Source organism: Prorops nasuta, unplaced genomic scaffold (genome assembly GCF_024137725.1).
Source record: "Prorops nasuta isolate Cenicafe-Biocafe unplaced genomic scaffold, Cenicafe_Pnas_1.2 PNAS00009, whole genome shotgun sequence".
Taxonomy (NCBI): domain Eukaryota; kingdom Metazoa; phylum Arthropoda; class Insecta; order Hymenoptera; family Bethylidae; genus Prorops; species Prorops nasuta.
In genome coordinates, this window is record NW_027116806.1 from 1,661,754 (window position 1) to 1,677,524 (window position 15,771).

General features: G+C 39.1%; 2 protein-coding genes across 2 annotated transcripts; one reads left to right on the plus strand and one right to left on the minus strand.

Annotated features, from left to right (window-relative positions):
- The first annotated feature begins 11,892 nt into the window (after positions 1-11,892).
- Positions 11,893-12,561, plus strand: LOC136776119 (uncharacterized). Its single transcript, XM_066731492.1, has one exon. The coding sequence runs from the start codon at positions 11,983-11,985 to the stop codon at positions 12,559-12,561; it is 579 nt and encodes a 192-aa protein (XP_066587589.1). The 5' UTR covers positions 11,893-11,982.
- A 58-nt stretch (positions 12,562-12,619) lies between these two features.
- Positions 12,620-15,115, minus strand: LOC136776120 (uncharacterized). The gene is made up of 5 exons (XM_066731493.1): positions 15,076-15,115; positions 14,827-14,988; positions 14,407-14,589; positions 14,153-14,208; positions 12,620-13,531 (listed from the first exon to the last, which is right to left on the minus strand). The coding sequence occupies exons 1-5, from the start codon at positions 15,113-15,115 to the stop codon at positions 12,620-12,622; spliced, it is 1,353 nt and encodes a 450-aa protein (XP_066587590.1).
- Between the last annotated feature and the right edge of the window lie 656 nt (positions 15,116-15,771).

The following is a 15,771-nucleotide window of genomic DNA, read 5'->3' on the forward strand; positions in this document are numbered from 1 at the left end:
CTTTCGTTCACGTAAGAGATCTTCCATTTATGTAATGCGTCTACTGCTCGATTTCCCCGGACTATTCTTCCTGGGCGATGCCGATGTCGGCGATCGCTAGCTTGGGTATCGTCAGAGCTGTCCGATTGGCTTTTCGTGTCTTCTGAGGAATCATCTTCCGAGCTAGATGCGCGTCGGTTGATCACCCTAGGGCGATCCCTATCCCGTAAGCCTTGTTGGTGAACAGTTATTTTACGTCTTCCAGACGACTCCCTCCCACCTGACTCTGGTTGAGGGTGTGTTTCTGCCAGTCGCAACGCTGGCTGGTCTGGGAGAGGCCTCTCAAACGGAGGTAAATGCCTAATTCCCTGTGGTGTTTCGGGTCCCCGGGAGTCTCCAGCTTGTTGGTTGCACTGGCAGGGTCTTCCGGGATTCTTTGGTAGGGGCGGCCAATTGCTGGCTGAATCACCTATGTGTATTCCTCCGCCCGTGGCACGGGATTCCATGGATAGGCGTTTAAATTCTTCCAGAGTAGCTTTAGCGATGTCCTGGATCCGTGTGGCTTCCTCTTCTTCCGGTGACAATCGCGTGGTTCTTCTTCGCACCGTGGACGTTGCGGCAAAACACCTTTCTTGACCATGAGTCATTGAGTTGAGCAAATTCGCTAGGTGGTTTCCCCTGTCTCGGAAGGGGGATAGTCCTCTTGATCCCGAGGGTGGAGGTGGTTCCAGTCTCCATCCCTGTGTCGATGTTACGGGATGCAGAGTGTTTATTCCAGGAAGGCATGTACTGGCGGTGTATGGCAGTATCGGTGAGAACCGTTGTACTTCAGAAGGAATCGATCCTTGTGAACAACTAACCGTTTGTACTGTGGTGTTGATACAAGCCATAGTAGTCACCGTGGAGGTCGCTACAATCGTCGACGCTCCCCCTGCTGCTACTGTGATCGTTGTAATTTCTGCGGGCGTAAGTGTGCTAGTCTCGTCCGCTGAACTTCTTTCAGGCATATTGACTAGAGAAGGAGTGAATCCCTCAGCTCCGGTTTCATCCCTGTTCGGATTCCAACGGGCTGCGCCGGGGCCCAATTCCTTTCGTTTCAGATATCTTATTAGCCTATCCTGTAGCTGGTTGAGCCCGGAGTTAGTGTTCAGGCCCTCTTCTTGTAAGGTTCGGACTAACTCGCCAAAGGGTAGTGTCATCACTTCTTCTCTAATGACCTGCTCGGTGCGTTTACTATTCTGTCTCTTCTGCGCACGCTTGTCTCGTCCTCTACTGCTTCTTCCAGATGAACCCATTTTTTCTTTTGCTGTTCAGGAGAGGATGGAGAGATTTGACCAATAACGTATGTCTTGGTCGGGGTTAGCTGATAGAATGCGTATTGACTTAACCTATACAAGCCTAATCGCAAATAGTGTCTTACTTTGAACAGTGTGCTCACTTGAATAATGTAGCTGAAAAGGGCAAAAACAAGTGTAACATTCAATAATGAGGCGATAATTACGCCAAGGAGAACGAAAATAATCTCGAATAGGATATATATTATATATAAAAAATTAATAAGGATATTTATTTATGTATCCTATAATAAAGGAATTATAATCAACCAGCAATTTCGCGGTCACCAACTTAAGGTTTCTTATGTGGGGAATAACCAAAACTTGACTGGTATAATATACAAAAAAAAAGGAAAATTAATGAAGAAAAGTAATTGATTTTAGGCGACCTTCCTTGGACTAATCGATCACAAGAAAGACGCACACGGCTGACGTTCAAATCCGTAAACTTTACCTAAGTTGCGGAATTATTCTCGCCAGCCGTCAAGTAACAGATCTCGACTTATTCGTTTTCTGCTTATAGTATTGATTACAGGGTCTCCTCTATAGGGTTATCCTTCAATCATACTAATTACTAAATTTGCATCCAGGGTACTTATTTGACCCACTTAAAAAAGGTTCAGCAATCACTTGATCACTCAAGAATTGCAATATATATATATATATATATATATAAAAAATGAACCTCAATAGTCATGTATGCATATGTATCAGTAAAGGAGAATTCAACTAACTACTTCTACACACAGAAAATTTCATGCAGGAAATATCCTCGAGCTCGTCGGCGCTGAGAACCGCTGCGTTAAACGTACGCGTTGACCACCGCTGCCAGTACTTGAAAATTATTTTTCCTGGTACTGTTTAATAATCCCGTGTAATATTTCGACGTTCTATAACGCGTATCAAAACACGGCGAAGCAGCGAGCACGAGCGCGCGAACGTAAACAACGTTGTTTTGGTCCGCGACCTCGCGTCGTGTCAGCCTACACGACCGATGCTCGGCTCCACGTTTCCTACAATAAACTTATTATTGATTGAAATATAATATTTCAATAACGGTTAATAATTATAATAAGGATTAAATACAAATAACGGAATTAATTAACAAAAATGTAATAATTTATCCCCTAAGCGTCTTGGCGGGTCCCACGTTGGGCGCCATTTGTAACGTCACGTATCACGCCTTGACCTCGAATAGTGTTTTCACTCCAGGAGATTCCCTAAAAGAATATTTATCGAACGCCATTCGGCCTTGGCTTGCCAGGGGAGGGCAGGGACCAGAAACGGACGACAAGACACACGGAGGTTTTATGGCCAGGAAATATTAAATGAAGTCTCGTTATTATTTTTAATATATGAAAATCACAATTTTATTTCCGCGAACAAAAATGAAGCTATACATAAATTCTATCTCGCATTAACTCAATTTAATTAATTATTTCATCTGGTGGTGTTAGTTCTGGGCGCCAGTTCGCTGGAAATTTTCTTAATATGCCTCCGCGGTTGGCCGGCTGGAAACTCATCTCAAGTGTGGACCAAGACGCATCATAAAATTTATCTGAAAATAAATGGGGGAACGGCCAGGGCAAGGAGATTCGCACGGGCACGCGTCGGACAGTCTTCGAGGAGGCTCTGAATCACCTTTCCTCCGACGAGGGACTACACCTCGTCCTACCACGTATTCCAAGAATACAGGGACTCCCTACGCGATTCGCGACCCATAAACCTTAGCCTTCTACTCTCTAAACCGTTCCCGAATAAGGCAACGTAACAATTAATGAAAAGGAACAATATCCAACTTAATACGTCCTCCACGAGTCGAGGAATTACCGCGCAATCGAACACTAACCGACTTCTAACGACGGACGAAGCTCGAGGACAAGAAAGAATGAATAAAAAGACAATAAAAAAGAAGTCCTGGTTCCTCCTACAGAGAAATCAGGTTTACCTGGGAACTAATGCTACTTAGGCCATAGAGAAGAGTCAAGAATGCTGCATGCGTCGGTGCGTGTCCTCTACCACCAGGTCGACTGCTACACCTCCTGCTATGCTCCTAATTTCGGCTCTACTATTTGATGCACTAATTACGCACTATCCTGCCCAGGGAAATAACTACAGGGCGATGCCCTTACCGAGATATAAAAATGGACGATAGAGAAAAGGAGAAACAAAACGGAGTACGTCCAGACTCGCTAGTCCCAAAATCACGAGTGAATCGGGAGGACAGTGGCACGCGAGATAATTACTGTCGCGCGTGCGTGGATCGACCCCCTATCGACCCGCGATCGAACCTATTACGCGTAATGATCGCGGGGTCGCACAGGTGGCGCCGGCCCCTCTCTTTTACGATAGTAAGATGACAGAGCAAAACAAGAAAATTATTTTTACGAGCGGATGCTTTGTTACAATTTATACATATGATCCAGAAATTTATAAATTATAACGAAATCACTGACAATTACTTTTCATAAATTGTGCTGTAGTTCTGCGTTGATAATAACATTATTTATCTTCATAGCCAAAATTTGTTCATATATTTTATTTAGTTTTTCAGCAATATTGTTATTAAGAGAATGAATTTAAGAAAAATGTCAATAAATAATGATAATGAATTACTAATACTAGTAAATTCATGGCTATTATTATGTCTTCTGCTGAAAAAGAAAAGGAAGCAGAAATGGTGGCTTACCAGAAGATGGTTAGTTAGCCCCATAAATCAGTTAAGAGATTTACATGGAGATTATAAAAATCTCTTTCAAGAGCTAAAGCAAGATGGTCGAATGTTTTATAGATACGCTAGAATGGAGTTAAGTCATTTTGAGAATTAACTCCAAATAACCAGACCATATTTGATTAAAAATATTATACGTGCGTTAAATCCTGAATTAAGACTCATTATCACATTAAGGTACATATCAAAATGTCTGTATAGTACTTTATAATTACTATTTTAATTATTCTTTACATCACACAATTATTTTAATTCATATAGGTAGCATGCTACAGGAGATTCGCCACAAACAATTGCATTAGCTTTTATAGTAGGAGAGTCTACGGTCAGGTTCGTGATTAAAGAAATATGCTTTGTCTTAATAAAAACATTAGAGCCTATTTATCTTGCAATACCTAAGAAAAATGATTGGGAAAAAATTGCTGAAGGTTATTGGGGGCGTTGGAATCTCCCTAATTGTATTGGAGCAATCGACGGAAAGCATATCTGTATACGGTGTCCTCCCAATTCTGGTAGCTTGTACTTTAATTATAAGAAATACTATAGCATTGTGTTGATGGCAATAGCTGACCATCTATATCGTTTTACATTAGTTGATATAGGAGCATATGGAGGTAATTATTTTATACTACCAAAAGATATTTTTCCTTCGGTATATTCTAAATATAAAATATTCGATATGCAGAAATTAGCGACGGAGGTATTTTTAAAGAAAGTAGCATTGGCATAAGTCTCGCTAAGAATGAGTTACGTTTACCAATACATAAAATAAGTCTGCCTAATAGTGATCTCCAAACACACACTTATTTCATTGCTGACGACGCATTTAAATTATCGCAGAGAATAATGAAAAGTAGAGGAGCTATGCGGTTCCGATGACAGGGAGTGGGGGAAGCTGTTTTGTGGTGTGGAAGGGGGATGGGTGGGGATAAGACTCTCTTAGTATGGTAGTGGTGGGGATGAGGAAGGAAAGGGTCTTATAGTGGGATCCAGTTTGGTTAGGGAGGGTGGGGGTATTTTTCACCCTATGTCACAGTTGGAAGGTCTTATAGTGGGACCGAGTTTGGTTAGGGAGGGGGTATTTTTCATCCTATGGTACCGTTGGTTAGTTATCCTACGGGGCCCTAGTTGAGGGAAGGTTTTTTCACCCTTCGAAGTCGATGGTTAGTTACCTTACGTAGCCTAACTATTTCCGACTCTGCTACACAGATAAACTAGGTTGAGTTAATTGCTAGTTCCAGTAGTCACCGCTAGGTGACTGCCTTCCTTAATCTTCTTTCGCGCTAATGGTATCAATTTCAGGAATATTAATATTTTGATAGGGGAACTTATTAAGTCCTAGCTGTTACTAAACCTAGGTATCTTATAAAAGAGATTGCAGTTTCAAGATTTTCTTAGTTCAACGTGCTACTTCACTATGTCGATAAATAAATTCGGATCTGGTTTCAATACCGGTAAAGTGAGAAATTATTCACACAAAATTGACAATGATACGTTAAAGTTTGATAAAAAAAGGAATGCATTTAATGCCAAGAAGAAAATAATTTCAAACTTAGAATGTGATGTTACTGATGAGACAAGTGCTGTGAATATGGCTGCTCTGTTACGTAATTCGATGACTGTACGTGATAGCTTAATGAGGGAATTGTTTGAATACAGTGAAAAGCTAACTCACTATTACCTAAAAGGTAACCGCCTTGAGGAAAAAGTTACAACTCTGCTGAAAAAAACTGATGAAATTGATGAAATTGATGAAAAAATTAATGATATTTGTGAAAGAATTAATCAATTGAATGATAAAGTCGATTATATTGAAAATAAATTGGATCGAAAAGTTGAGGCATTACGGAAAGATATGTATGGTAGATTGAAAATTGTTGCAAATTATATCTCTAATGAGCATCAAAAAGAGGAAATCACGACTGCCAATGAGAAGAAAAGAGAAAATGATTGGAATTATGCTCTAAAGAAACTTATATTACCGCCAGTGATTGATGAGCTAGTGTAAACATAATACGTAGTGGAATAGTCATAGGAAGTGAGGAGAAGAAACAATTGGTAGAAGAGTTGCATGTGCCTGCCAGATGGAATTTATTTAGATATATACATAAATTTATACAAATATATAAAATGATTTTTTTTTTACAATTAAACTTATAATTAAACATATATACATAAAATTTATATATAAATGATAGAGAAACTTATATATATTTTATTCAATCATCTGAAACAGAGAAATTCAGTTAATATTTTACAAATTGCAAGCTTAACTCACGATACTTACATCTATTTGTTGCTGTACCCACCGTGCGAAAACGTTAACTTCTTGATACACACAATGTATCGGCTTTTTTTCACGATCGGTATACAATTTTTCATGTAATTTACATGGAGTCTGATCAGGTTGAATGTGACGTATTAAATTGTTGAATTTCGGACAGCCGAAATTTTCTAAATTAGCATTTGGGATATCCAGATAATTTAATAAATCCCGTTCTATGTGCCCGCCTTTATACGCAACGACTGGATATTCACATTCATATACACTATTATTAACAAATTTGTGTACATCCTCCTGAATAAACTTCTCATATCCCGTATTGCCATATCTAATTCCATGCACATTTTTGAAAACATAACTGACAATTTTTCTGTCTGAAATACTCAGACTTCTAAATGAATCACGCATGCGAAATGCTGCATAAAATGTTTTCCAAGAAATTAAATTTTTAATTGCAATTTCCTTATAAATAAATTTCTTATTCACCATAAACCCATCAACATCAATGATATGGGTGATATATAGAAGATTATCCATTTTAAGTCGTATACTTGTAAAAGTGAAGAATAAAGTTATACTGAACTGTTTTCAACGGAGTACAATGACCGGCAGAAATAGCGTCCCTTGATGCGTTTAGGAACCGCATTTTAGGATCCTTCACTGTATACTCTATTCTGCTAGGCGGAGATAGGGGAATGGAACGCGATAACTATAGTAGTTAGTTTATCTCGCTCTAAATGCGTGAGTGCGAGAGAGAGAGAGAGCTTTATACGGCATAGCAGGGCAAGCCAGGCGTCCCGAGGCTTATTTCTATCTGTGCCATTGCCTATGGCTATCTCTCTCGCTCCGTAAGAATCATTCGTCCGTCCTTGTTTAGGTCAGTTCTACGCCAATGGATACTCTCTAAAGAAGATTTTCTCAGGCGACACCATTGAAGACTGCGATTACAGCGGGGATTTTAAAATACTGTGCACCTGTCACTGTCAAACGTCAGTATGAAAGATTATTGTCGCTTACAGCGTTTGGTGCAATTAACATTATAAGTCTGGATTATTATGTGATATTCTGTAATGCACAAGTAGACATACTATGCCGATTCTAGCCCCCCCCCCCCACTCCTGTCCACTCGGCTGAGCCTGGTTGCGAGGTAGTGGGGGGAGCCAAGAAGTGCTAAGCGGTGGTGGTGGGGGAAATCGGAGGCTCCACGTGAGCTCGCAGCAGGTAGAGGCGAGAGGGTTGCGGGGGTGCGGGAGGATACTTGCAGCATTTTGACGTCACACCCCCACTCCTCTGACTTCAGGCCCCAGTTGGTAAAAGCAGTTTCCTAGATGGTAAAACAGATTCTCTTTGGGGTGATTTTTTCGCTCGCATAACCTTGAATCTTTGTAGCATGTTACTGACCCCGCTGAAGCCGCTTTACCCTAAATGTAGCTGAGTGTGTTACTTTTTTCCATAGCTCAGCAATTTTTAAACTAATATATAATAGCATGTGCAAATATTTGATTTATTAATTGTGTGCTTGGGGTGCAACTTACTGTCCAGTACTCTCTCGAGTAAATAAATCGGTTGAGGGAGCAGGGACAACAGTTTAACACAATTTTTCCAAAAAAATCTTGAAGATTGAAAGGATGGCTCCAACATTTGTGGATTTTCAAGGTTTTCGATTGAAAGATAAATCATTCATAGTGAAAGAATTTGCAGTCTTACGTGATGGAAAAGTGTTTCACATTTTATTTTCACCACCGTTTCCATATACATGGTTAAATGAGGCGGAGATAAAGCAATCAAAGTAAGTATAATTGATTCTCCAAATGTATATCTTTTTAAATGATGAGTTTCTTGTTTTTCATTCCATCTAGCTGGTTATATTATAATCATCATGGTTTAAATTGGATGGATGGTTATTCGCCTTACTATAGATACAAAGAGGTTATAAGGAAATATGTGAGTTCAAATGAGGATGAAGAGATTTTCGTGAAGGGACTCGAAAAGAAGAATTGGCTTAGTAATATCTGCGATTTTGTTATAAGTGATATCGATGAATATGAGTGGGGTGATTTTAGACTGAAAGATAGTAATAGCAATACACACCTACCTACATGTCTAAACCATAATATTATGTGTGCGTTGAGGAATGTTTATTATATGAAATTTATGTATGAGAAAAAGAAGGAATAAATAAATCAGCTTGAAAATTCAATTTGCATTATTGTATCAAACTCCTGCAGTATTCTTATTGTTCTGATTCACGGCACGCGTTTAAAATGAAGAATCAGCATATTGGATATCTGATACCTGATTTTTTTCCATTTTCAAACGATTTTAACATTCACACATACACATAAATAGATGACTAAGTATATCAAATTTCATCTTCATACGAATTATAAAAAGATTCATCGCGGGTGAATAGTTTCATTATAGTTTCACCCAGCGATTTATTGTTGGACACGAAGCAACTTATCAGAGATCTTCCAGTGATCATACATTTACAAAATGTATACCGAACTTCGAAAAAAGTTTAGCTCAATTAGAACAGAGGATGAATACTCTACATGGGTTCGCGAATGTCGTGATTATATTCAGGAATTAAGAAACATTGATCGAAATGCTTCAGTAGGTACGCGACAGAAACACTTTGCCGAGATCGCGAGCATTAAATGCCTCCTCCTCCGATCGGCAAAGGATAAGAGTTTCATTAAATTTGGTTCTGGCTCCAATGCAGCGGAAGGACTCATTTGGGAGGAGCTTGAATCAGCGTTTAATAGCCGAATATGCAGTGGTATGGTGATAAACTCAAATTATATAGAACCACGTGATTTTCTGTTAAATGCACAAGAAATTGTACATACCCGTGTAAATAAAGTATTCTGTAGTGTAAATTGTGTTAAAATAAACTGTATGTTAAATGGACAATTTATTAGTAAGGATATTAGTGATGATAAGAACATTAGTACAAAAATTATGTTTTATATAAAACTGATAATTTTAGCGATTGGTATAGGCAAAATATTGTAGAGACAATATTGAATGACTTGAGCGAGTTTCAAGAACGCGATAGTGGATGGGCTTTGGAAAGAATATTGAACTTGATAGTCAATATAAATCATTATAATCCACTGCGTGCTGGATGTGGAGTCAAATTACCACCCAGTATAATACATAAAAGAGCTGTGATAAACATTGATAATGAGGATAGTGCATGTTTTGCATGGGCTGTGACGGTAGCGCTTTTTCCTGCAAAACCACCCGCCAAAACCTACCGCACATCCTCCTATCCGCATTATCGGTCTGTTTTAGACGTTGGAAGCTTAACCTTTCCAACCACTCTGAAACAGATCCCGAAATTTGAATCGGATAATGACATTTCAGTCAATGTGTTCACAATGGAGGAGGAGGAAAATGAAAGCAAAACTGAAATAAACATCACACCTCTTCAGCTAACGAAGAAGAAGCGATCGAGACATGTTAATCTCCTTCTTATCACAGATGACCAAGGAAATGCACACTTTCTATGTATACGAAATCTTTCTAGATTAATAAGCAACCAGACAAATAAAAGGGGACATACTATTCATATTTGTGAACGGTTTGTAATGGATGTACAAATATATGTATACATAAATATTATATTCACACTAAAATCATATTCATTTTTTTTGTTTAGCTGTCTACACTATTTTCATACGGCAGATAAACTTCAGGTTCATGAGAGGGATTGTGTGCAGCTTAATGACAATATCCGTGTCATACTGCCAAAGAATGCAGAAGACTGTTGGGTATCTTTTAAGAACCAGAAGAACAGTGAAAGAGTGCCGTTTGTCGTCTATGCAGACTTTGAATGTTTACTAGAGAAAATTGACAATAGTAGTAATAGTAGTAAAAATAGTTACGATTATCAGAAACATGTACCTTTTAGTGTAGGGTATTATTTAAAAAGTGCTCGCAATGCGTCACTCTCATGTTATAATTCACATCGAGGTGCTAATTGCATCGAATGGTTCGTATGCGAGCTCGAGAGCATTGCACGCATCGTCAGCGAAAAATTGAAGACTGTAATACCGATGAATACTCTTAGTGATGTTGAAATTTCGCGGCACTACAGTGAACCTAATTGTCACATTTGTGGAAAACCGTTTCTTCCAAATCAAGTGCGTATTCGCGATCATGATCACCTAACTGGTAGATATAGAGGACCGGCTCATAATAATTGCAACTTAAACTTTAAAGACTCGCATGTTATTCCCGTAATATTCTATAATTTATCCGGTTATGATTCACATTTTATTTTTGAGGCGATCGTGAATACGCTTGAGGGATCGGTAAATTTGCTGCCTGTAAATAAGGAAAAATACACTTCATTTAGTAAATATCTGCGAAAGTATAATATACAGCTAAGATTCATCGATTCGTTCAAATTTATGGCATCCAGTTTGGATAAATTGAGTTCATATCTGAATAGATCTCAGCTGAAAAATTTAGAGTCACAATTTTCAGAATTAAGTATTGAACAGTTCAGCCTGCTTACGAGAAAAAGTATTTTTCCTTACGATTATGTGGATAACATTACTCGCTTGGAAGAAACGGTTTTACCTGCACGAGAGTTGTTCTACAATAGACTGTCCGATAGCGATATCACGGAAGAAGCATATAATCATGCCAAAGAGGTATGGACCAAATTCTCTGTGACAACACTCGGGGAGTACAGCGATCTTTATTTAAAGACCGATGTCCTATTGTTGGCCGATGTTTTCGAGAGTTTTCGCGATAGCTGCATGAAAAATTATAGTTTAGATCCTGCTCACTATTATACGCTTCCAGGCTTCACTTGGGACGCGATGCTCAAGCATACGGGAATCCGTCTGGAACTCTTCACCGATGTGGACATGTTGCTTTTTATTGAACGCGGTATACGCGGTGGTTTGAGCCAGTGCTCCCACCGCTATGAGAGGGCCAACAATCGGTACATGCGAAACTACGATCCGGCGGAACCGTCGAAATACTTGATGTATTACGACGTTAATAATCTATATGGATGGGCAATGTGTCAACCGTTGCCAACCCACGGTTTCCAATGGATCGATGACGCTGCCAATCTCGACATCCTTAATGTGTCCGAGGATTCGTCCGAAGGCTATATTTTGGAGGTGAACTTGGAATATCCACGCGAGCTTCACGACAAACACTCCGATCTACCATTCTGCCCGGTGCGTGAGAAGCCGCTAGGTTCACACCAGGAGAAACTGCTCGCAACCGTCGACGATAAGACGCGTTATGTGATACACTACCGTGCTCTACAGCAGTGTATACGTAACGGTATCGTCTTAAAACGCATTTATCGCGGTTTAAAGTTCCGGCAGTCCACCTGGCTGAAGGCGTATATCGAATTAAATACACGCTTGCGGACAGCCTCGAAAAACGATTTCGAGAAGAATCTCTTCAAGCTAATGAACAATGCAGTATTTGGTAAGACTATGGAAAATGTTAGGAATAGAGTTGACGTGAGGCTCGTAACCAAGTGGGAGGGAAGATACGGGGCGGAAGCGTTGATTTCCAAACCGAATTTTCACAGTCGTGCGATATTTAAAGAGAATTTGGTCGCTATTCAATTGTCGAAATTATCCGCGAAGTTTGATAAGCCCGTGTACGTAGGCATGAGCATTTTAGATATTTCAAAGACCTGTCTGTATGAATTCCATTACGATTATATGCTTCCTACATTCGGCAGTAAATGTAAAGCGATGTATACCGACACGGACAGTCTAGTGTACAGTATCGAGTGTGACGATGTTTACTCGGTCATGAAACGTGATCTGGTCAAATTCGACACCAGCGATTACCCTCCTGATAATCGGTACGGCTTACCTCGAGTCAATAAAAAAGTGCCTGGGCTAATGAAGGATGAGAACAATGGAAAGATCATGACCGAGTTCGTTGGACTGAGAGCGAAAATGTATACCTTTAAGGTGCAGGACTGTACGAAAATTACCAAAAAGGCTAAGGGGGTCAAAGGTTATGTTATCGATAGAAACATAACTTTTGACGACTACAAGGATTGTTTGGATAATTTCACCGTACAGTCCCGTAACCAAAATTTAATTCGTTCGAAATTGCACAAGGTGTTTTCCACTACTCAGCGAAAAATTGCTCTCAGTCCGTATGACGATAAACGTCACATAACACCCGGTTCTGTAGCGACTCTACCTTGGGGACATTATAGGTTAAAAGAGTAGATTTTAATAGCTGTATTTATTGTATTATATTATATTACATAAATTATTATTATTATTATTACAAAACATTATTCTTATTTATCCACGAATTATGCGTTTTATCCATTCCTAACCATTTTACAAATACCTTATTCCCTTTCTTACGCAATATCTTCTCTACCAAGTATACATCAGGATTAGCTGTTTTTAAAAGTTCATATTCATAAAATCCACCATGTATGTCTGTACCACGAGAATCTCTAAGTAGATACGTGGCAGGATTTGTCCTTTGCACTTTTGTAATTTGAAATATTTCAGTAGTCCAGTTCGGTGTGTAACCTTTAGCAAACGCATTTTTGTATTTACTGATTCGCACGAAATCACCAGCCTTGAACTTGGTACGTCCAACGATCTTAATGTTGCTATATACAGTAGCAAGCAGATGCTCAGCATGCTCAGGTTTCACGTCAACGGGTCGCATTCCTATAGTACGATGTCTTCGCGCGTTATAATCATCTACCAGCTGTTGCAGTATATTTCGCCATTTGTAACTACCGTCCAGTGTAAAACGTTTCCACATTTCGGTTTTTAAGGTTCGATTCCAACGCTCGACTATTGACGCTTTTAACGTGCTGTACGTGGAGTAATGATTTATTCCACGTTTTTTCATGAGCAGTTGAAACTCGTTGTTGTAAAATTCTTTACCATTATCAGTTTGCAAATTTTTGGGACATCTTCCACTCTTTAAAATTTTTCCCATAGCTGTGGTCACTTCCTTACCACTTTTTGCCTTAAGCGCTACTGCCCAACCATACTTCGATAAGGTATCAATCACTGTCAGAATATAGTGATGACCAGTATCAACATAATAACGCATATCAACAAGGTCAGCCTGCCAGAGATCATCGAAACCACGTATTATGACTTTTCGTCGTGGAAAATTTCTTCTCGCAGGAACATGTAACTCTTGCACCAGTTGTTTCTTTTTTTCACTCACGATTTTCCCTGATTCGCTTTTTACAACCTTTCCCCCAGGCACATATAATTTCTGTTTCTTTTTTTCACTCATGATTCTTTTTCTTTCGAAAGCAATCGATTATCATGAGTATAAAATGTATGATGCATCCTAAACATTCACTTTTTGGATCCATCATTAATCTTGCTGTTTGTTTGCAAAAGTTTTGCCTCAATCTCCTGTATTTTTTTATTTATTCTTTCTTCAATTTTCTCCTCCAATTTAGCTAAACTGTGTTGCAAGAACTTTATATTCACAGCACATGTATTATTATCAGAATCAATAGTCAAATTTACTATTTTTGTATTATTCAAATCCAGTGCTCTTTTAGTCACATTTAATGTACCAATATTAAATTCTTTCCTTACGTTAAAACCACTACCAAATTTGTTAATTGACATATTGACGTGTGGTACGCAACTGAAGAAAATGTTTATAAACTGTACCCTTTTATAGAATAAGATCCTCTTCACGCAACTCTTCTATTATTGACTGTATTTCATTATGGTGGTTTGTATGACCTGCGGTGGTTGATGCAATTAAAAGTCGCAATCGATCAACTAATTCATTAGGATCGTTCCAATGTATATAGTTTACAGACTCACCAGTAACACGCATAAATCCACTACCAGCTATCACTCGTTGTGATGGTACTTTATTGTAAATTAGTGGTTGAATAATTTTCTTATACTTTGGACCCTTATTCCCTTGAACCTGTTGGTAACTATCATTTGCTCTTTTATATGATTTAGTTTGTTCAAGGATTTGCTTATATATGATCTTGTCATCAATGGTGTAGAGCTTTCTATCAGGCTCTTTCATGAAGATTAATTCAAAAAGCTCTCTCGTACCAATATAGCGCTTTTTATCAATTAAAATATCACCTTCATGACTAATATCAAATGTACATCTTCCCATCACATATTGGTTCCTTTCATCTAATGTAACTCCGAAACCGTGATCGATTTCATCTTTATTACCGAAAAGGAGCAAATGCATATTATGACGTGCAATAGGTGGAAATGATCTCCAATCTATGGAATGATTTATTTGTTTTTTGAGCAATCCTAAGGTTTCCTGTCTTGATGTTGAATGTGATGATGATGTAGACTCTTGTCCTGGCTCTGAATGTAATGATGCAGATTCTTGTCCAGGCTCTGAATGTAATGATGTAGATTCTGGCATTGATTTCATTGGTAATATTGATTTATCAAAAGTAGATTTTTCATCATTATCATCATAGATCATCAATGATTTATTTGTAAGAGTACCGTCATTGTTATGCAATTTCTTTTTTTTCTTGATAATATACTCATTGGGGGTTGAAGTATGATAACGTTTCCGCTTCTTGTCATGATTTAGATCAATGTTTAAGTCATAAGATTGTTCATTGCTATTATCTGTTTGCATAACTAGTTTTTTCAGTGGATCAACTATTGGTTTAAAAGTTTCATTCAATCTACTTTCCACCATTGATCTTTCCGATTTCAGTGCGCGATGTTTTTCACGAATCACCTCACTCGTTTCAGCAATCTTCTTAAGCAGTGACTTTTCATCCATTTTTTTTATAAACTTTTAATTGTTTAAGCAGTCAATGTGCTAGTTCAATTGATCTTTAAAGCTGTTCAATCAACTAGTTTAGCAGTTCGACCGACAGGTTCAGCGGTTCAACCGACCTGTTTAGCGGTTCGACCGACCGGTTCAACGGTTCACCTGACCGGTTTAGCGGTTCAACTGACCTGTTTAGCGGTTCAACCGACCTGTTTAGCGGTCCAATCGAGCTGTTCAGCGGTACGATTGACCGGTTTAGCGGTTCGACCGACCGGTTCAACGGTTCACCTGCCGGTTTAGCGGTTCAACCGACCTGTTTAGCGGTTCAATTGAGCTGTTCAGCGGTTCAACCGACCTGTTTAGCGGTTCAATCGAGCTGTTCAGCGGTTCGATTGACCGGTTTAGCGGTTCGACCGACCGGTTCAGCGGTTCAATCGAGCTGTTTAGCGGTTCAACCGACCTGTTTAGCGGTTCAATCGAGCTGTTTAGCGGTTCAACCGACCTGTTTAGCGGTTCAATCGAGCTGTTCAGCGGTTCAACCGACCTGTTTAGCGGTTCAATCGATTGGTTCAACGGTTCACCTAACCAGTTTAGTGGTTCAATCAATCGGTTTAGCGGTTAACCGACCTCTTTAACGATTCGACTGACCGGTTTACCGATCCAAG

Coding starts and splice junctions, on each gene's coding strand:
- LOC136776119 (XM_066731492.1), top strand. CDS start 11,983: ATGAGCATTTTAGATATTTCAAAGACCTGTCTGTATGAATTCCATTAC.
- LOC136776120 (XM_066731493.1), bottom strand. CDS start 15,115: ATGGATGAAAAGTCACTGCTTAAGAAGATTGCTGAAACGA. Junction 14,590..14,826: donor GAAATTGCATAACAATGACG/GTACTCTTACAA, acceptor ATCATTCCATAG/ATTGGAGATCATTTCCACCT. Junction 14,209..14,406: donor TGATAAAAAGCGCTATATTG/GTACGAGAGAGC, acceptor TTTACAATAAAG/TACCATCACAACGAGTGATA.